Source organism: Prorops nasuta, unplaced genomic scaffold, assembly GCF_024137725.1.
Source record: "Prorops nasuta isolate Cenicafe-Biocafe unplaced genomic scaffold, Cenicafe_Pnas_1.2 PNAS00038, whole genome shotgun sequence".
In the NCBI taxonomy this organism is placed as follows: Eukaryota; Metazoa; Arthropoda; class Insecta; order Hymenoptera; family Bethylidae; genus Prorops; species Prorops nasuta.
This window is the reverse complement of record NW_027116835.1, coordinates 908,411-931,599: the sequence shown is the minus strand read 5'-3', so window position 1 is coordinate 931,599 and position 23,189 is coordinate 908,411. Positions and strand designations below refer to the sequence as shown.

At 46.2% G+C, this 23,189-nt stretch overlaps 1 protein-coding gene across 1 annotated transcript in view; it reads left to right on the top strand.

Moving 5' to 3' along the window:
* Nucleotides 1–23,189, top strand: part of Mrtf (Myocardin-related transcription factor) — a 163,122-nt gene that overhangs the window by 40,243 nt on the left and 99,690 nt on the right. The window contains exon 3 of the mRNA XM_066744314.1: nt 22,338–22,629. Coding sequence (XP_066600411.1) covers nt 22,563–22,629 — 67 coding nt within the window. The 5' untranslated portion in view covers nt 22,338–22,562. The remainder of the gene's footprint in view (nt 1–22,337; nt 22,630–23,189) is intronic.

Here is a 23,189-nt window from a genome sequence, read left to right as displayed (position 1 = left end):
ATATAATTACATGGGTAAATAATAACGAGTCGAGAGTTAACGTCGAGCGAATAGAGCGCTTCGAAGCTCTTCTCTCGCGGATGGGGGACTCGATCAGCCGGGGATGATTCATGGCGAAGTTAGTAGATGGTAGATGATCGTAAAACTTGACCACCAACCACACGAGCGCGTCTCGTATGTAGGTACCTGCGCGCGAGAGAAGATGGGCACACGCGATCCTTCTCTCTCTCTCTCTCTCTCTCTGCCCCCCACCCCCAAAGAAGCCGCATCTTTTCTTTTCGCGAGAGTAACGAGCCGGGACTCTTAAGATTCCCGGAATTTTTCTCCTCCTCCCCCTCCCCCATCTGGACATCTTCATCCTTCAGTAAAATTCTCTCGGCGTTGATTATGTCTCTTCTTATCTTAATGCACGCGTCAAGAATTCCCTTACAGAATTCTTAAAGAGTGTTCACGTCCTTAATGAAATATGCCCGGTCGATTTTTATTTCGTAGCTGCACAGTGTTTCTATTTCTACCTCCGTGTACGTGAATACCTTGCGCGTGTACGTGTATGCGTGCGTGCATCAACGCGGCTATCAAAGCGTGTGTATAGTGACAATTTAGTTTCCCACAATAACAGTGGAACATCGCAACTAGAACGTCCTTGCGAAGTATTATACTTGCCGCACCGCCGATGAGCGATGGATCGCTGTCAACGCGGTCATTAGCGATCCCTAAAGTCCGTAAACAATGCTGCTCTCCGTGCAAAATTAGCCGTCAAGGTACTGCTCGGGCAGAAAATTAGCACTGCACAATCGAAATACGAAAATAAATCGTTGGAGAAAAAATCGAGGGACGCGTATACGTACACCAATATATCGCGCGTCTCGCCGTATCGGGTCGTTGATAAGATATCCTCGGAAAAAGAGATACGCCATTCTTTTGAAGGATCGTCATGCAGGTGGGATATATGCGAAGCTTTTATATCAAGAATGCGATTGCCGGGCAAAAGCCTACAATGGCGAGCAAACGAGGCGTGTGATAATGAATTTGGTATGGTACCAATAAAACTCGGGAAGCATTAAGGCGCCTCTTCACGGCTCGCCACGCTGGCAGGCTCCGCGCGTTACATAAATCTAGATTCCGACGTCATAAACGCTAGCTCTCTAACTGTTTTTAATGCCATTTTAGATACAGCGTCCTCCGACCGCCAAGGAAACACTCGGACAACCTCAAAGCTTTTAATATAGACCCACTTCGCCAAAGTTTTAGAACCGACCGGTTCTCGCGCGTCTCTCCCACCAAATCTCTCCTATATATATATATATATATATATATATATATACTTACTGCTCGTCGTCTGCAGTATTCCCAAGAAATTATTATTTCGGAAGTTTCATCTTTCTATTCCTCGAGGTCGGTCACTCGCGGATATAGAGTACATTTATCATAATTAGGCTAATCCCAGGGAAGTAAATAGCACGTCGCGCGTTTAACGATTTTCAGCTAAATTTGAGAAAAGTTTTAATACCTTTTCAGATATGCAGAGCTTTGCAAAATTATACCAGGAAAACTCTCGAACGCGACCTGAAAACTTTCAACATAGATCCACTTGCGGCCAGAGTTTTAAAAGCGTCCGATTCTCATCGTCTCCTAAAATATAATAAATGCTAATACGTCCGCGTCAGCAGTTTTCTCAAGAAAGAATGATTATTTCAGAAATTAACCGTTTTTACTTCTCGAGGTCACTCGGATAGAGAATATTTGTCATAATTAGGCGAATCTTATGAAAGCGCAAGGACGCATGATTGAAGAATTTTTATGGAAATTTTGAGACAAGTTCGCGCCCACCTGCGAGCAGCATCGGCGAATGGCGGCCGAGCTGCACTCGGTGTGTATATGTATTTATTGTCGGCTTTGTCTCTTTCGTGGAGGGACCGCCGAGTCTCGTCGGATGATTCATGACGGCAGTAAATCATGTGAACCGATTGCTGTCGATAGATAAGGCGCGCGTTTCGGGACGCGATTTCACGCCTGAGATCGAAACCGTTTTATCGGATGAATCGCAGCAGCTGCGCGCGCGGGCCTCATCCCGTCAGCTTTGACAAGTGCTGCTTCATATTCATAAAATCGCCGATTTATCAACCCACGTAAACTGATTTTCACCTCGGTTATATATACATAGGATTTCTCTTTCTCCGGCGTTAACCCAATTAGATAATTTATCGCACGTACCACACCACGCAATATCCCCGCAAATTGCCATTATTCTTCTCCACTTAATACACCTCGCGCATTCGACAAGATTATAATAGATTTATTCGATCGTACCGAGGATCGCCCTCCTTAATTTAACATCCCATAAAACAACCAGTTTTCAATATTACACTGAGAACTTAATTTACCGATTTTCGTCATTAAATTAATCGTAGCGATTATTCGATAAGATTATTACACGGGAGTGGGGGGCAACATTTTCTCGCACGACGACACATTCGCTAATTTAATTGGAAATTGTGCATATACTTGGATTTATCGGGGTGATTAAAATTATAGGTCTTGTGTGCGGGATTATAATAAGGTGTGGTAAAGTCATCGCGAGTACAATTTTGCTTAATTTCATGCATGGAGACGGTTAAATGTTCCATCAGTGAAAAATTGCGTGAAATATTAGCCGATCCGATGGGTCTACGGTCCTTTCACTTTGGTGATCGAGCCAATAAAGAGGTGGTGGTGGACGGTGCTGGCCATATATACTATAACTGTGCAGAGCGCTCTAACAAAACAGCGGACAGGAAGTTGGTCGGTTGTGCCGTTGAGATGGAGCTATACAGTGGCCTGGCTGGCCTGCCTCCCATAACGACCCTCGACGGCGCGCGTTCTGCGTAACAAGGTGTCATACGTGTCTTATGCAGGTCGCTTAATTCCTTTCGCAATTACAGAACAAGAAAAGTCAGATCCTTGGAGATTACGTCGATGCTTAAGCTGCACTCTGAAATACTACGCACTTGCCTCGAGGGCCGTACGTGCACTTATTCTTATTATCGGTGTCCGCAGCTGCGAGGAAAATTCTCCATGCAGAAATTAATGGAATCATTGAAAAATTATGCTCCGTATAGCTTCATGTACGCTTCTACGAGATATCCCGTAGAAAAATATCTTTCTTGTCCCTTTGCACGATATGGACGAGCGTGGAATATCGAGAAGTTATAGCCACGCGTATATTCATCAGCTCTCTTTTTAATTCCACACGGTGGTTACTCGAGTCGGGAATCATAACTCGACGCGGAGATGGATATCAGTCGATGCCAGACTATTATAGATGGACGGGTGAATCTTTTCTCAACCATCGACGCAAAGGAAGTAACAGTACATAAACATATATATATATATATATATATACGTATATATACGTAGAGAGAGAGAGAGAGAGAGAGGGAGAGAGAGATGCTGCATTCCTGGTGAGTTGGACGATTAATTTCCTCGAAGGAGCAATAATTTCTCTCATTGTCAGCATCGCGCCGCTCGAAAAGCAGAGGCAAAAAAGGGGGGGGGGGGGAAGGAGACGAAAAAAGAATTCCGCGTATGGTCGACGCGTTCCTCGCTCGACCGTATCCCTCTTACCGTTTCCACGTATAGCCGCGAGAAAAACAGGGAAGAATCGATTCCGCGGAATGGATCGGTATCGAGAGTTCGATGTGTGCGCGCGCGAGCGCGCACGCGCATAACGGAGGGTGCGGGAACACGCTCGAGTGGCGCAGGGAGGGGTAAAGAGAATTCGACGCACGTAGAACAGTTTACGATGATCCGAGACGTTAGCGTTACTTTGCTAGAAACGAGCACCTTGCAATTAAAGCGATTCCATCAGAATTCATTAATTATCCGTAGCAGCATCATCAGAGAGCTCGAGATCCTTCTCGATTCGACTATACATATCCCGATGGACAATGATGGGAGCGCTTAATTCTCCCATCTCTCTCTCTCTCTCTCGTGGCGATAGCCAATCGAAAAGCCCTTTTGTCCGGTATTATTAAACACACGATGAGGCTTTTTGCCCAGATGCAATTTGTATGTGCGCCGGCACTTCCTGTGCAATAACACGAGCGCGCGCGCTCGACGAGAAAGTTCCAGGCAGAGCAGCAGCAGATAATATATCGCGCAAGGAGAAAACACGTATACGAGGCGCGTAAAAACCATAGGACTGAAACCGTCGTCCTCCTCCTCCGATCGCTACGTATTTAATTAAGCGATGCCCGCGCGACGCTCGCTTACTTTTCTTCGACCGAATTGCACACTTTGCACATTGCACCTGGCTGCCAATGTGCTAATTCAAACGCGAGGCGATCGTGCCTCGACTCGATCTAGCCTCAAGAAATTTACCACTGTTTTTAGCCAACGATATCTCCCCTCTTTCCTATATATATATATATATATATAGCGATTTGTAAATGCTCCCGAGGAGAATTCTATGAATTCTTTGAATGGGCCGTAAAGTCGTGGCCGATTTATTATACCTCTTCCCGTTATCGTTACGCGGCCCTATTATCATCCGACCGGTTTATCTCTTAAATACGCCGCTTTAAAATACCGTCGAAAGATGCTCGATATGCAGTTTGCGTTCCTGCATGCCTCATTGTGGAGTGGAGAGTTCGTTAAATGACTTCGCGTTACGTAAATCCGAGATGAAGTTGCACAGCCACGATTCTCGGTTTACCTAGAACCTTTGCGATTGGCCCCGGCACCGTTTGCTGCTCGCAGCCTCGGCTAACCCTCGAGACTCGATCGAACAGTACCAGCATTATATGCATCGCGATACAAAGAAGGCTTCAGTCCAATTTGCGAAACGCGCTTCTCTCAATGCCCCTGCCACGATGACTTATACTCGCAATGATAATGATCAGTGACAAAAGATAATCACTCTTAACCTCCGATCAAGTTTGCCCAGATCGTCATCGTCGTCCCCCGAAACACCGCGCGCGCGCACGCGATAATAACATATATGCGGCTTCTACATGGTAACGTATACGTACGTGTGCTCTGCTCCCACGATATAGTATTGCCAAATTCCTACAGTTTTTTTTCTCTCTTAGCAGCAATCTCAACGGTATAATTCCGTAGCCTCCGATATCTCGCGAATGGTCAGACTCGAAGGCTGGCAGGAATTCCATAATATTTGGAGATGGTGCTAACTAATCGATGGAATTACGTGGCCGGTCGAGTGGGCGCCTACGAGAAAAGTCTGAAAACAAACGCGAGAGTCTCCTATGGTATGATTCCATTGATTATTTTTCTAGACAATCGCTCCCATCGGACAAGAGAGAATAACACCTGCTAAATGTTAGAGGTTGATATAAGCTGACGTCAATTCACCGCCAATTCAATTTCTCTCTGGTTTGAAAAAGAAGCAATAATCTGAATGGCAAGGAGGAAGAGAAGAGTGTATAGAGGATTGTGGAAGCAGAAGGCAGAGTGTAAAGAGCGTGGATCGTGAAGAGACAATAATAGTTGGCGCGCTCGCTGGTACAACGGGAAGGTATATACAAGTCTGTACGCTACCGAAAGTCCTTGGATGCGAGAGGAGAATAGATGGTATCGGTGTATTATCGACTGTAATCGTATTGTCGTCTATTCCGCCTCGGTTTGCATATGGCTGTATGGCTGAGCAGAGAGATGCGATGCGAGGCCCGCGCGCGGCTCGGTCCGTCCCGACCCGACCCGGCCCGGCCCGGGCCTCTTACCGACGATGCGAGGTGAGGCGAGGCGAGGCACACGTGCTTCGCAATATTGCACACATGTGGATATGCATATGGGAGAGATATATAGAGATTAAAGATAAAATGGAAAACGCCTTAAGGCTGCTTCGCACAGAGCGTGGACGACTTACGTCCGCTCCGCTTTGATTTCTGTCAGCGAGACAATGTATCCTGCTCTTATATCACCCAATGACTTTCATAACTCAAGGATAACCCTGCGGGAGCAGCTTATAAATAAACAAATGCCATCTCAATGGGATCTTTTTTCTCTTTTTTCCTTCACCCATCATTTGCATCAGTCCCTTTTGTCCGTCGAACAAGAGAATCTTAAATTATCGTGAACACATTAATCGAGAGAACTTACTACCGCAGCAGGGCCAAAAATCAATCCGCGCAGCTTTTCATTCATCACGATTTATTCGGTCAGTGGTATATCGCTTGATGGATCCTGCAGATTATCGGTATTGAATTACGCTGGAACAATATTTGCTCTGATCTATAAGCGAGATTAAACGAATAATAATAAGAATATTACGTACACGCATGTAACGCGCTATGGGCGATCGAGCGTACATAATTATTTCGATAAGAATCGATTATGGGAAGCGGGATGCCACGAGGCGTTACCGATTTAGCGATTTTAACGCTTTATAATGACAGTGAAGGTGCAATGTTGATTTTCCTCCGGCCGGTAGATATATCGCGTTGTATTGCTTATTTTGCTAATTATTTCTCGAGCTAATTGAGGCAGCCAGCCGAGCCTCGCTCCATGCTAAATTCTCACGGCCATACAGCAAGGCGCAAGGATCGAAGGAGCGCGCAACGTTCGAGGTATATATACGCGTGCGACAAGAAGCGAGATTGAACATGCCTCGATCGTTTCTCATTTGAAGAAATCGCTTTGTGGGTGATTATTTCTGGGAAGTGGGACGAGCCAATCACGGAGGGAGCTTGCAAAATCGAAAATCGCTTGGTTAGTATCGGTTTCACGTGGGACAGGATCATCGCGCAAGGCCATCTCTTTTTTAATAAGCATACTTTGCGATTCGTTGGGCTTCTTCGTTACAGTCCTCCTTAAAACTGACCGAACTCGCGCGGCCGGGGAACCTAGTTATCTCTCTCGCGGATGGAAGAAAGCGAGCGAGCAGCGGCGCGCGGAGCGGGAAAAAAACCGCATTTTCTCCTCTCCTCGATCGGCCACGCTCTCCACCAGCGATCCTCGTCACGATCGATGCTGCTCCATCATTTTCGTCCTGCCCCTGAGAAACTCCACTCGACGCCGCCGCGACGCGACGCTTCTCGCGATTTACGCCAATAAGTTCCGTTAATGGGCAACGGCAATTTGTCGCTCCCTCGCTCGCGGCACAACGCGATATTCCATTTCTTGCCAAATATCTGGCCAATCGGCAAACCGTGCCATGTCAGCCAGACGTCCAGCTCTTTCGGTGTCATCAGAAATTTTTCACGCCTACGACACACGCACTCCTCTCTCTCTCTCTCTCTCTCCCTCTCAATCTTATTTATTCATTCGCCAGATTATCGAATATCAACCAATGAACCGGCCACGGTGTAAATTAGCCAGTCCGGGTCATTTTTAAAATCGATAATCAATGCAGAAAGCGAGTATATAATTTACAGCGTGGATACTCCGAGAGAATAACGATGATTGAAAGAAAAATCCACTTCTCTTCTCCAAGGTACAGATGCTCTCCTCATCCTCCTTCCTCGTCACTCGAGTTTCGCCGCGCAAAGGACGCACTTCTTGCTTGCTAATAATAATAACAATAATAATGACGAACGGAGTCGGATGGAGTTTCGAAGGAAGGACGAAGAAAGCTGGGGGTGGTGGTGGTGGGTATATCGTTGGATAAGATCGATCTATCGCGTAAGTCAAGTTGATCGCTTAGAAAAGTCAGTTACATGCGGTTGAGGAGTGTAGGAGGGGGATGTGGAATAAACAAAAGTATTCGTTTGGTATAGCAGAAGATCCATTAGGGGTTGTGTATACATATATTTATATATAAGTGGAAGAGGAGTGTGCGTGAGAGAGAGAGAGAGAGAGAGAGAGAGATGGGGCTGGGATCGGTGGCAGCGATCGTCGCGACTGTCGATATGGCCGTGCCGGTTTCCACGAGTGTCCAGTATACTTCTTTCTCGCGCACAATAAGATATTTATCGTGCGTACGCCGAGGCCGTGGCCCGAGTCTACCGAAGTCGCCATTGTATCTACCGTCGAGTGATGTATGGCCCTGGAATTGGTAGGAATTGAAACTTGTTACCGCCGCGAGCAGGAGATACCGGCGAGATTTAAGCCTTGTGCCGCCGACCAGATAACAGCCCCTTGCTGCTCGCCCCCCCCCCTTCCCCTCTCTCCCACAGCTTCACCTTCCCCTTCACCGCGATTCAACCAATCGACTCGCAATCTCCTCACAGCGAAACTATCCGTCCACCCTCTTGCCAAGCAACTCTTTCCCTATATTATCGAGAATCGCATCACACTCGTGGCGGCTCCCTCTCGCTCGACCGCGCGACGACACAAAAATCCAGCAAATTACTTAAGAATCCTCCGAACGTATTTAGAATCGAAAGGGATACGTCGTCGGCTTCGCCGGGACAACGCGCTATAGCCTGACAAATGGTCGCTCGCGATGAGCAATCGCGGCTGGCTAATTACCGACGAGGGTCTCCAATTAATTAGTCAGCCACTGAAACAGCGCTACTGCGATTAGTCGTCGCAAATACAATTGCTTTCACCAGTCAATTGTGTGTGGGTTAATTAGTAATTATTACTAATTAAGCGAGCCGGTCGCCGGATCATCCTGCGTACCACTCGTCCCTTTCGAGAATCGCCATTTGGCCAGCAAGATTTTCTACCCACGCTTAAATTATGTATACCCCTCCCCCCTCGCCCCTGGCCCCTCTGCTCATCGACACGAATTTGCCAGAAAAATCACGGTTTGCCGATCGAACGGACGGACTGGCGAGAATAAGTGACTGCACGATATAGGATTAAAAATATCCATGCATTCACCTGCTCGTTCGTATGCAGTGGCTGCAGCAATGACTGAGATCCTTCTACGATCGATTTACATAATTGTTACGGACGGCGTGATAACGAGTGAACGACGGTAATTCGCCGGACTCGAAACAGAGGCGTTTATGGTTTTATTCTCCGAAAGCCAGTTACGCCCACGCGCCATTTTCCTAACTGTCTTAAAGATCTCCTGGATTAACCATTGCGACCACGCCGGCATTATTATCCTATAACTAATATCTATTACGGGCCTTATGAATAATAACAGCTGCGTATAGCAGCCACCCCCGGGCTATATATTCTACGCCGAACACAGCTTTCGCACGATTCGTTTATTTTACAAGAACTCATTCCACATATACAATGAGACCGGTTGAATCGGTTGGATTCTGCTTAACAGCGCAAATCAAAACTTTTAGTTTTTGATGGCCGTGCAACTGGCTCCTTTTATTGCTCCTAAATTTTCCTTACTCGAACCTTTTGAATTTTAACGGGTCTTTATGGAAACTGCCGATATAAATTAATTCCTTCCTTTTTTTTTTATCTCCGAACGTATATAAATACGTTTCGATCCTGAATATTATTTCTGGAAGCTTGTTGAACTCGTGGAATATCAGATATGCGTGAATCGAGAGGAGAAAAGAAATTATCGATCGAGGGACGTCGATCCGAGTGGTTTACGAGCTACCACACGGCTAGCGCTCGTAAATTTTTATCAAATTCCATTTTACAAGGCGCATATGAACGTTTTCTAATAACCGTAGCATTAAATATTTAATTATTTCGTCGGGGTGGCTGATGCTATCGAATATAGCCATAAGCACCAGGATTAAAAGTATTATTTCCAGACGATAATCGGCTTCGTTCGCCTCCGCTCGCTAACAATTTTTATCTCGTTGTTCCGTCCGTGTAAAAAAGCCGAAATTTATGTTTTATCGACTCGCCGTGAATAGAGAAATTTATTTGCCTGGCTAAACTGCCAAGAATAATATTGACTCTAGTGGATATCTGTCGCGTGGGAGGTGACATTTGTCACGATTTAAATGACCGCGTGAGACCAGGGCGTATCGTCCATTTTACCCGCAGCCGAGATCTTTCGAGCATCGTAAAAAGTCGATAAAAAGCTGCGTCAGTTATATTTTACTATTTTACTGGATGTCCTTGCACCCAGGATCTCCCACGTGGAATCCTAAGGAAAGCTCCCGGCCTCGTCCGAGAGAGAGAGAGAGAGAGAGAGAGTATAGGATGATTTTTCCTCGAGATGGAAAAACGTTGAGGCGCGCATCGTGCACCATCCAATATGCATGATGCTCGCCGTTGATATCGCCAATAATGACGAAAGCGGAGATTAAAAGAAGAGAAACCAGGGATCGAGTTTACCCTTGGCATTCCCCCCCCCCCCTCCCGTAGCTTTTTTTCCTTTCTTTCCGATCGCCCAATTCGGCCGCCATTAATAATCCCCGGACTTTTCCACCGCGCGGCAAGACAAATCGTTGGTCGATCGGTGCAAGCTGCTCTCGATTAATCAAACGCCGAGCACACGATTGATCACCGCTCATTATTGCAGTTAAAAAGCTATCAGAGGTCGGACGGAAGCGACGGGAAGAATGTTCGAGTGGCGCGAAACCTCTGGCGAAAGTTTTCGCCCGCGAAATATATACCTATATATATATATATATATATATATATATATGATCGACGTACGTGGAAAAGGAGCTCCAAGGATTTTCGCTTCCGAAGCCTTGGAAAAACTCGGGCGGCATTTTAAGATGGAGGAAAAGTCGAGTCGAAGCAGTCGGTGAGTCTTGATCGTTGCTATATTGTACGTACGTACGTACGTGCAGCAAAGTGTCATTTTGAGGTGGCAGTGCGCGGGGGAGATCGCGGCCATTGGCAAAAGTTAGCGAGCGAGGCGAATCGTCTTTTGGAAAGTTTCGTTTTGGCCTCCATGCGGCTCGTAAAGAGCAATCGATAAGGCCGGTAGCTAATTGCAGCCGAATTACATCAACTTTATATCTCAAATTAAACTAATAACGGGCGAAAGCGGCCTTGCCAAAAATGGCGCGAAAATGAAAGCGCAAGCCGACAAAAGACCGAGCGCGCTGGTGGATTTCGAGTACGGATTACGGACAACCTCGGACCTCGGTATGGACCGATAAAAAGTAAACAGCCGTGCGACTCGCCGGATCTAACATGGCTGCCTGTAGCTCCTACTAATAGCCAAATCGAGCCATCGCTCGCTTTTTTTCTTTAAATCTCCCTCGACCCGGAGAATCCATATATATATATATATATATATATTTATATACCTTCTAATGACTCGTCAACTTAAATCCTTATTCTTTATTTCCACACCTTGAAGCTCGCTCAACTATACGGTGTATGTCTGCAAAAACAATCAGACGAGATCATTCTTGTTACGGATAAGGTAGGGAGGAGTAGCTGTCGCTCACGGTTGTTCGAGATATCGCATAAATCAAGCGAGTACCTGCCCCTTTTCAAGATCATCAGTGGACCAAGTAGCAACAATAGAAGCGACCGGACGAGAGGAGAGACCGAAAGAATAATTGAGTTGCGCCTGCATCGTAGCCTCTGCAGCCTGCATTTAAACGATCTTCCCGATAAACTGAACGGGTGCTAAATAATACCGAGTCAGGCTCAAATTGAAACCGAGCATTTCCTTGCAATCCCTAATGAGAATCTTTCGAGCTCCTCGCTTCGGTAAATCAGTGGATTTTATAACGGAAAATGTTCTAAATCCGAAAACTTTTTTTTTTCCAAATTTAATTGGCCATGAGAATAAAGAATTAATGGATCGTCTCTTAATTTTGAACAAAGCACTGTGTTGGGCTTGAATTAAAGTCCAAGGGTGAACGCGAGCACTTATCCTCCACTCACGCAATAATAACTGCGCGCTATTAACACATTTCTGGTCTGGTTATCAGATCCCAGCTATGAATACATACCGTAAATCCCGGTAACAAGCAAGCGAGCAAACGATTTCCGGTGGCTTCGCGGAATACGCTGCGAATAAAAGCTGCTTCAACGTATTAACGAGTTTATTTCAACGCGCGCGGGGGAGTGTTTTAATATTTGCACGGCTGCCAGGGATATAGTGTTCTTTAATGTTTTTACGCACGGTTTAACGATCCAGTGACGGTGCTCTCGAGTTCAGGGAAGAGTATAGAAAATAAGAAGAGGATCGAAGCTTTTTTATATTCGCGTTCGTCCATATAGAGTTTCATTTCCGTGCGGCTGCATATATTTTTCTGAAATTCGTCAAGGACTTTTATCCTCTTTGGTGGAAAGTATAGAGATTCGGGTGCTGCAGGCTCGCGTCGAGGTGATTCCCTCGTTGAACGAATAGTACCATGCAGTGGCGCGCGCATCTCCTGCGCGCGGAAGGAGTCTATACGTATGTCCTGCGAGTCCGCTGCACTTGGAGAAGCCCGACTTTGATTTATGGGGAAATCGGAGGGACTCCGTGTTACGCGCGGCGACCGTAACTGCCGTAGCTGCGAATCCGCGGACGCGCGAGGTAATATCTTCCTCCTGCAGATTACAATCGCGGAGGACAATCTCGCAAGCTCCACGCGAGATATCCTCATTCCTACCGGACGCTCATCTTTATTTAAGCATGAAAAATGACCGGTGGCTCCCTGGCTGCCAGCAGCCTCGATATAAATAATAGTGGAACATTGGAGAATTAAGGTGACAAATTAGCGCTGCTCTTTGATTTATCGTCATCGGAGAGAAATCCGTAAAGAGAATCACACAGTAGCGACGATGAGATGTTTGTAGTAGGAGCTGCGTCATTGGGAAATGATCGTCAATGGACGTGGTGTAAACAATACGAAAGGAGAAGTTATTGCGGGCGAGACGTAGTTGGACGCTAAAGGGTATCGTCTCTAGGTCACTGGCCAACGAAAGTTACGTCAGCTTTGAATATGGTAATACTGCATTCCAGCACCGACACCTTTGCCGGCCTCTTGCTCTCTTTCTCTCTCCACTTATCCTCCTCTCCCCATCACCGATGCGCGTGGCCTAGAGTGTCGGCGATTATCTTGAAAACTCGCCATTACGTCAGTTATTTCAATCGTCCGGCTTAATAACGGTAAGCAACGCTGCTATATGTATGTATATATTCGCTTTCCGTTGCGATGGGTCTCTTGGATTCGCATGCAGTGGAAATCGGTGCGGCAGGAATTAAAATGGATATGCATATATATATATATATATATATATATAAATGTAAAGGCTAGGGATGACAGGAATATCAGGGAGGGAGGACGAAGGAGAGTGAATTTTTGTCAGTCCTCCGTTATCACGATGAGGGACGGCGGGCGATCCTGCGGCGAGTGCGGCTCTCGCGAGATTTGTCCCATTGTCGCTGGCGGCCCGGCTGCAATAGACGCCTCCATTATCATTTTACGAGTTAGATTTGCATAATAAACGAGCGCCGAGCTGTAAAGCGTCGAGAATTCGCGTTTTATAGGTTTCAATAAAAAGTCTACGACGAGAGCGATACTTTCAGCACGTCCTTAATTTAAGATACAGAAAAGGAGCAATTAACGAACGAAATAAACGCTGTTCCGCGCCAGTTCCGGGTTAGCCCGGCTTAAGTATCGATAAACTTAACACGAGTATACTGTTTAATGCTTAATGCGCTCATTACTTAAACTTTTTTCACCGATACACCGCGACTCATTAGCCTCCCTTGTCCTTCTTTTATTAGAATGTTCATGGGACGATTAATGTAATCGATTCCGCTCGTTCGGCAAGCTTGCTAGCGTTTAATTAAACCTCTAACTTATCGATGCAATTACATTCTTGGCCTGACAAATCTTTGGGTCCTCTGGTATTGCTGCTAAGCACGCTCGCGCGTCATACACATATGCTAGGTACAATATAGCGAAACTCGCGTCTCACTCTTGTGACGATATCCATGCATTCTCTGCCAAACACATCGGCGTGTTACTAGATCGCAATCGAAATTCACATTTCATCCTCCCATATATATATATATTGTTTGGATTTATCGAGAGCGCGATCCCCGAGTCCCCGTGCAGAAGAGGAGGATAGCGATCGGTTTTCAAAGGAGATCATAATCTGCCGTTGCTGCGCGACGAATAAGAAAAGCTGCGCTGATGCGGGACGAGGAGGAGGGGAAGGAAGATGCGAAAGGGGACGATCGTAAATCGGAGTAAATCAAAGTTGGGATTATCGATGCGATGGCTCGACTTGTTCTTCTTGTTCTCCAGTCGAAAACAAAGAGGACCGCTGAGCTTGGCAAACGCGTCACGTATTACGCGTCGTTTGTAGATTCCGCGCGGAGAAAAGTGGCGGCGTTTTGCTTAGGAGACGAAAAAACCGGTACGCGCGCGCGAGTATACTATAGCCCCCACGCAACTGCTCGGATAACGGTGAACCGGCAGCTGACACGCTGCGTTAAAAAGCAACCACGTCGATTAATCGATATTAACGGATACGTTGATGCTCCTGCAAAAAAAAACTCACTTGCCGCCGATCCTGACGAAAATTCTCAATCGATAGCTGCAATATACATATATATATATATATATATATATACACACACCGGTATAACGTTGAAAAACCTAGATGAACGATTCATTCGAGTTAATTGAATAAAATTATGCGATTAATGGGGAGAGGAGGTTTCTTTAATTAGATAATATCCAATTATGGGAATGTGGGACAAGGACCGGATTATTTTATTATTCATGGAGTTGAAAGCTCCAGCTCGAGGGCTAGCTGCGATAAAAATTTGATATTTGTCTCGAGAGAAATCTTTATCAAAGTTACTCATCGTAAGGGGAGATCGTGTTCCGCAGGATCGAAGCTGCGGTTGTGGGTGGAAGGGAATCGTAAGGACGTATACATATACATACGATGTGCGCGCTCGGCGCAGCGAGCTGCTTTGGGAAGGGAAGGGGAGAGGGGTTACGGGGGGAGGATCAGATAGAGCGCGAGCGGCCAAACTACAAAGTGATATCCGACGTAGATATTGTGTGTGCACACCGTGTTCGTCGATTACCCAACCTCGCCAAGCTGATTCATCGCACGACTCCACCGTCTCCACCGCCAGCTTCGTGCAGCAATTGGAGATGAAATTTTCTCCCTGATTTGCAGATCTTAATATTACCTTCGAAATGATCGTGCGCGCGCGTCCATACGACAGGACAAAAAGAAAAATCGCGTTCATTTCTACAATTGGGGGGCCAAGATATATGCTGCCAAGCTGTGTAGGCAGTATGCGCGAGGTGTATCTACTCGAAATTCCAGAGTTTTTCCCGTTAGAAAAGCGACGAAAAGGTCGAAACTTTCTTTTTTCTCGGGTAAATGGTGAGTCTGTAAATTGAGAAATATTCAATGTCCCTTGCATTATTTGCGAGACGAAGCCTCGGGGATGCAAAGTGTTTCATGCAGATCGTAAGCCGAGATATTTGTCCGTTTTATCTCGTGAGATGCTGGCACATTTTTCAGGCCGCTGCGACCCCGGTGTCGCGTGTCATTTTTATGTTCCCGCTACTGCTCTGCCTTGTTGCCTGCCTGCCTCGAGATCTACCGTGTACACGTACCTTCACTCCGTCCATCCCAACTTGCGTGTGCTTCTGTTCTCCGAGCCACGCCACATTCTTTCCGCAAAATGTCCTCTTTCGATTCGCGATTAAATCTCGCCAGATAATTAATCTTCTGGACTTTTTTGTCCAATAAAAATCGAGCGACAACTTCAACCGGATAAAAATCTATCGATCCCTACATTTTTTATCCTGACAAATCTAAAATAAATATTTCGCAATTATTGGGACGATTTCGAGGGATTTGTCAGGAATAACGGTAAAAACTCTGACTGAATCGCGTAGGAGAAGTCTTGTATGTAATTTGGAAGGAAACTTTAATGTGCTTTTAATGGATTTCTGTGGCGAATTTATGAAAATGAAGGTTTCTCGGAAGAGAAAGAGATAGATGTGTGGATACTAACGTATATATATATAGTTTGAGGAGCGAGTGGTATTAACTAGCGTGGAGAGAACCGGATCGGAAGCATCTAAGAGAGAAATGTGTGGGAGTGTGCAGTTGTGGTCGCGAGATCTTTCTCTTTTTGCCCCCCCCCCCCTCCCCCTCCCCTCCACTATAGTGCTTTTCTCTTTCTCTACCTTCCTCTCCCCGTTGGTGGAGTGAAGATACGTGGCTCTCCCCGTCCCTTGCCCCCTCCGTCTATTTCTCGCGTTTGTTCCGTCCCTTTTCGACGGGGGTTTCGCGATGTTATCTGTCGGGAGGCTGCGGTGCATGCGATATCTCGATCGTGGCCTCATCTGCATGGACCGGTAATAATTCGGTGCCGAGTCGCAGTCCGATCGCGCGATGCAGAAAAAACCGGGTCAGGGATCGGTGGTCTCTCTTTCCCTTATCTCGCCTCTTTTATCTCCCTGTAGCTTTTTTCTGCTCTTCTCGTTCCGAGTGGGTTGACAGATCGTGACGTGCGCCCGGTTACGTAGGTAGAATCAATAAGTTTTCGCATTGCGAAACGACCCTCGTGTTTCCAGTCAGAGAAACAACTATAACTATTTGTTCGACCCCAATAGGATACACGTACACACCGCCGCGCGATTAACCCTCTAATTGAAATCCACGCCGAGGCTCGAGACTCGCGTTCAGTTTTTCCAAGGATATACGTACCTCGTTTCGCTCCTCTCGCCAGAGCTATATACACCGTGCACCATCCAAACTTATTATCCTTCATTTCGTTTACCCATATATTTTTTTCGATTCTTGCTATTTTAAAAAATGTAGATTCTAGGATTTTTGGCAGTGATTATAGAGCGGTGATCGGAGAAAGGTAGGAGGGAGAGAGAGAGAGAGAGAGAGAGAGGACCATTCATCGAGAATGGCACACGTCGTCAGACTTTGCAGAGGCGGTGTAACGGAGTTAATTATACCTGGTACATTGGCCTTACAAGCAGTCAGCAGCCATGTTGGCAATATATCGTTTAGCGAGCTTCTAGTTCACTGTTTACAATCTTTTTTTCTTCTTCATCTATATATACGGACATAGCGCAATGCTTTTTTTCCTTTCGATATCCGTGTCAATGATTATTATCGGACTCTCGACATTGTATTTTGGAGTGTATATTTTCATAGTTCGAGCGACCTTTGCAAGGAACTCCGTTGGAGGTAAGTTGTAAGTATTTGGTTTGGTTGTAAAGATTACGTTAGATTGGATCTCGTTGGGTCTGCTGGATTGCTCGGGTTATTCGAATTTCAGCCGCTCACTTTCGTCGCTGAGAGCCATGGTGCAGCCACACGCACACGCACACGCACACACACACACACACACACACACACATGCACGCATATCCCGCGTCGAGAGGCTTATTTGCATTCCTCGGGCCTATTATCCGGAGGTGTGCAGAAATTGAACGGCCTTGCGGTAGCTGCGAGAGGAGGGGATGGTGGCGAGCAAGGTGAAGTAGTCGAAGGCAGAGGGGAATCGTCGATCCGTAGATGCGTGGGCGCGTTCATTGATAGTCCGGTAGTCGATGCGTAACCGAGCTCAGCCAAGCGGGACACGAGCGAGCGAGCCAAGGAGAAACCACCAGCACGGCAGAAGCCGAGATTTCTATCGCGACGAATCTCGCACCTCGACAGTCGGCGCCAGTGCACTCCCAACGGCCGACTCTCTGCTGCAGCCACCGTGCAATCGCCTAACAACAACAAACACCCTCCATCCCATACCTAATCATCTTAGCTAAAGCAACGTACGCGAATTCTTCATTCGCGCCTCCTAATTACTGCCTCGCTCCAGCGTCCATCCTCTTTTCCTACTATACTCTCAGCTCGAACCATCCAATCGCAATGTCATCTAAAATTACCTCCTACTGACACCATTTATTCTCAACGTTTCTCACTGCTATTTATAATCCGCCTGTGACTCGCACATTTGTCCGATTACTCTCATTAATCTTTATCAAAAATCTCTTAGCAAAGCAGTGTGCGCTGCAGTTTTACTTCCAACGGCAGATATCGCACGAGGCGTGCTCGTAGCTTTCATTTTTTTCTCGAATAAAGAAAAAATGTCTGGCAGTAGTATAGTAGAAAGTCGTGCGATGCTAGTGTGAACGGTGAGAGAAAGGGAGTAGAGTTTGGTTTTCTTGAATTTTCCTGCCAATGTCCGAAAGTATGTCTAGCTTGCTATATGTTACCTTTTGAATTATAATTACAGCGGCTAGATGTATGAATGAATAGTAGGTTTCGCAAGTTGCGCAACGCCATTGGGAGTAGTTTTACAGTTGATATTACAAGCGGAGCATGGACGTGCATATACTAGCGCAGCTTATTGACTCTGTAATTCATATAGTGGCTAATGCGGCGTTCCCGTTAATAGTTAGTTCCGAGGGCGATAATTATGTAGCCGATCCCGCCTTCGCTCTAATTCCCTCTAAAACGTTCGCTCACCGCACTGCCCCCGTAATTCTGAACTAAGGTGAAAGGGTCCTAAATTGCCAACACCACCGCCACCATCGACCTAGAACTTCATTCCTCAACCTTATTATACGGCAAACAGCTCACGAATGCCTTCAAATCTACCAGACACATATATGTAAACGATTAGTAGTGGCACATCTCTATCTGGATGAGAGGTCAAGAATGTGGAAAGGAATTCAAAAGTGCTGCGCTTCGTTCAAATAAACACACGCTCTTGCGACAACAATCTTCATTTTTATATATAATTTCCTCTGGAAACTTTTACATCCTGATACACGTTGAAATATAACTTATTTATTCAGCATAACATGTGTTTTACTTATTATTATTACCATGAATATTATCCCTTTTTTCATTGATATTGTGTCTAAAAAAATCAATGGGAAATTACGTTTTTCTCATTGCACGAGCTTTTCATTATCGAGCGACCTAAAAATTGGAGAAATTGATCGTTAAGGCTCCGCATAGCGCGTAATATCAGCTAAAATTATGAGGGCTTTCCTATCGCGCGTAGTGTATTTCGGGTGTAGTTTTGAGGCTGGTCGATTGCGGAAAAGGAGAGAAGCGGTAGACGAGCGGTACGCGATCGATCAAAGCGAAAATTGCGCAAAGCGTGTACGCGAGTTCTCGGCGTGTGCTATCCGTGTGAGGTGGTGTGTTTGCCGCTAGGTATATATATAGGTATGCGCGCGTAAGAGAACACGCGGAGCCGCCTCTGTCCACCTACCTTCAATTCGCTCGATTCGTCTCGTGCACGCACGTTTCACTCGCGTAACTACATCTTTCTCGACAGAGTTTATGAGCTCGCGTATGCGATATGTACCAAGGCGCAACACCCGTTTCATTGATGAATGCGGAATGTACTCGATTATCGCCCAGAGCTTGATTTATGCCCCGGCGACTTGTCCATCAAAGACTAGATCCAGTGCCACGCACCTATCAGTATTCTCCAATGGGAAAAACAACATTTCGTCGTAGTTTATACCATTTCTGCTATTTATAGTTTTTAAGCTGAAAATCCACGACGTACATATGTGTATATATATATATATACAGTGGTATCGGTTCCAATCAATCGTTACTGCCGGAGAATGCGGGCGATCGCACGAGGATTATACACGAGTGTATAATCGGGGATAAAAGTGGGATTTGGTAGATTCGGAGGATCGACCCTCGCGTACCTTGCGCACCACACGTACGGATGACCGACGACGACGACCTTATTTCTGGTATGGCTATAACGCGAAGAAAGCTCCTCGAAAGCTGCTGCCGGATGATCACTGTAGGACGGACGGACGAACGGTCGAGCGTCGGAGGATTCTTAGTTCTCGCTCGCGTATATATATATATATATATATATATATATAGCCCCGGCGATGGGGCATCATAATGGGATTTCAGTTCCTACTTGGGAATCTTGGGATTTGTCGGTTGGATTGACAAATCGAGGCCAGACTGGCAAGAGTGGCAAGACGGCGCGGCGGTGCGACAGTGGTGCATGGCTGCCGAGACTGCGAACAGAGCAGACAAGGACGCGCTCCTCTCCGCACCCAAACCGATAGACAAGGACACGAGCAGCGAGAGAAAACCATCGAGAGAAAGAGGCGTTGAAAATGGTCCTCTCGTTAGCGATACACCGCGTAATTAATCCTGAGTAACGAGACGGTAACCAAACGTCCACCGAAACTTTGCAAACTCTCCTAAATAAATATTGCTGCTGTATAAATATGTAATATGCATTCGGTTTGAAGAAACGTTATCGGGGACCGAGGAACAATGCAAAATTAATAGAGGCGAGGATTCTTTTTTCTTCAGCGAATATATCGAAGGATGCAAAATAACTCCCTCGTTGGAGCTTAATGCACTACGGAATGAACTCTCTCGGAATGGATTGAAATAAAATTCATTATGGCGAGTTAAAAGTGACATTGCTTGCATAATGAAAGCACTGCTCGGAGAGACTGCGCACTCGTTAAATAAAATTTGTCAGTGTATTTTAAGTCTGGTTAATTTTTCTCTCTGGAAATCAGTGCAGCGCGGCTGCGGCAGCTTATTGCGTAATGCTTTAATCGCGACTGGGCCGAATTAAAAAGGCTCTCTCGCAATTCATCGAGGTACTGTGACGTGGGCGGATAAGTAATTTGCTCGAATGATTATTTATCTCATTGATAAGTGCACGAATCCTCGTTTTGCCGGGTGGCCTCGCAATTTCAGTCTCGACCAACACCACTCGGCTAATTCGCATCTTATCCCGAACGATATTATTCTTGTAAGCAGCAAATTGCTGATCGGTCTTCGGTATGCACGGGGGAGCGTCCACATTTGTAGATTCTATCTATTAGTCGAACGAGCCTCAATTAGCGATAATCGATGCATTTCTCCTTTCACCTCTTAAGCGCCTTTCCCTGAAAAATGGCCTTTATATAGAGGAGCGAAAGGATCCAATCGACGCAATCAATGCTTCATCAGCGCTCGCTCATTTTCGATCGTCAGATTCCGCTTATATCCGATGTGGAACGTGTTTTAATCCTCGTTACAGTACCCTTCTATCTACACGCATGCAGCAGGAAGCACGAATCGCAGTGGGAATAAAGCATATATCGTATAGGAAAATTTGGTCGTCCTCCAGATTCTAATTCATGATTATAATACTCGTGCGTGTGTACCATTTGTCGGCTTGGAGAACTCGGCGAGTCGTATAACGCCGGCGTTGTTCAGGAGCAAAAATAGCAGCTGGTAGAATTTTGAAGGGGAGAATGCAGCGGAATAGAGCAATTAGGAGGGTAAACAAGATTTTTCAGATGGATTGGTGGTAAGGTGGAAGAAAGGTTGTTATATAGGTAGGCAAGCTTATAGCGGTAAATATTTTCTTGGCCAATCAGCTGGCGAGTTGAGAGTAGAAGTATCGGTGGTTCGTACGTTGGAGGAACGATCGCCCGAGGAAAAAGAACATGGATCGCTCGAAGGTGACGCCGAAGGTTGTAGCGGTGTACCTTTCGTTTTTCGCCTTAGCGGGACAGATGGTCGCTTGTCTATTTAAGGTGGAAAATTCACTCTCGAGCGTTGCTATCGGGCACGGCGCGCCATCTGCGTCTCCGAGGCTGCTGTATCCTCGACGTGCGTCGTCCACGTCTCGCGATACTTACGTAACGAGCTTACCGCCTGGCTTTTCAGATATATACGTTCGATCGTAACAGTTGCATTAACGATCTGTACGATCCCCCAGTGTTCGCGCCGCGCCACGTCACGTCGCGCGGGAAATGCCGAGAGCCGTACGAACCCCCAAGCTGCCCACTTAAGTATTTAATACCGTCCAACTTAATCCTCGAGAAACTTTCAACTTATACCGATGTGTTATACGCGTCTATCCGATGCCTTATGCCATTACAACCCTTGATCGTTTGATTATACACGAGAGAGAGAGAGAGAGAGTCCTCTTATACTATAGCTATATATCGACATTTCGGAACGAGGAACGACTAATTAAATATTGCCATATGAGATGGGAGCGCGACTACGGCTGCGGCTACGTGCGTGCTAAAGCCATTGCTATAAGACTCAGGCTGGTGCTTTTGCCAGGTTCTTGGCAGAGTCCAAAAACCTTAGTCACAGCTCTGGAATATAGGATTTTCGCAGTAGTTTCCTGGCACCATTTAGGCGGTCACTCTTCGATTTCACGAGCCGCCTATGCCGTCTAATAAATATAATTGCCCTGCTTTGCGCAACAGCCGCTGGATCACCGACCGCCTTAAACCCATTTCCCTCCCCACGCTACGCCACGCCACGCCACGCCACGCCACGCCACGCCACGCCACGCCACGAATCCTCCTTCTCCAATTTCTTGGTAAAAATTTTATTTATAGCCCCGCAATCTGCACTCTATTATCCACTTACGCGCATTTAAATTATCATCTAATCCAGCGGGATTGAATTTTCGTCTCTCGCGTTAAAATTAGACTAGCACGGGAAAATTATTGCGGGCGAAATGGGGCGGTGGCGCGATTCACCGAGAATGCGCCTTGGAGAATTAAACGCTTCTAATTGGTAACTCTGTTTGATTGCAGGTAAGCTTCCAGTTTTCGTTGCGGAATAGCCTGGCTTTTTCTGCGAAACCGTAAGTTTGATTCATCAGCTGCTCGACAGCCAATTAGAGTTGACACGCTAGAAACAATTTCTTTCGAGATCGTGCAGCCTTGACGCTCCATCGAGAAAAGTAATTTATGAAAATTCTTCGTTGATTGTAAAGCGAGTCGAAGGTGCAAATTCATGGCGTTACGCGAGATGCTGGTATGAAAATTTTCTACGCGCCAAGTAATAAGACTGTAGCCAGCTCACTCGCTGCGGCACATCCAATAGGTAGGTAGGTTTCCTCCTCTCTTCATATTTCACCAAGAAAACTGCCGTGCACTTAGACTTTTGGTGGTCCGCAAGATATTTCATGGCCGAGATACCTGCATTCATTAAAGCTCGGCGAAGAAAATTTGGTGAAACGTTTTGCTACAAGGCACGCCTTATTGCTATACTAAATCTTGGGAGACCTACTTCAAAAGACCACTGCATTTTTTACAACATCCATAAAACCGTCCCTGGGCCTCTATCTGCCGGCCAGCCCCTTGCATAATACCCCTTAAATCCTCTCGGTCGGTGTACATACGTTCTCGTGCTCTATCTCCCCCCCCCCCCCCCACACACACACACACACATATATCGCCTCACCGATCGAACATCACAGCTGATTGCGATTTACAATCTTTAAAAGTGTTTAATTCTCCCCCCTCCAACCCTCCATACGTACAAAAATCGCCACGCTCCATTATAACATTATATTATTATTGTCTCGGTAGCGATACTGTCCTGCACCCGTTGCTCGCTCGCTGCTACGGCGAACCGCGCTCGACCAATCGAGTTTTTTTTCC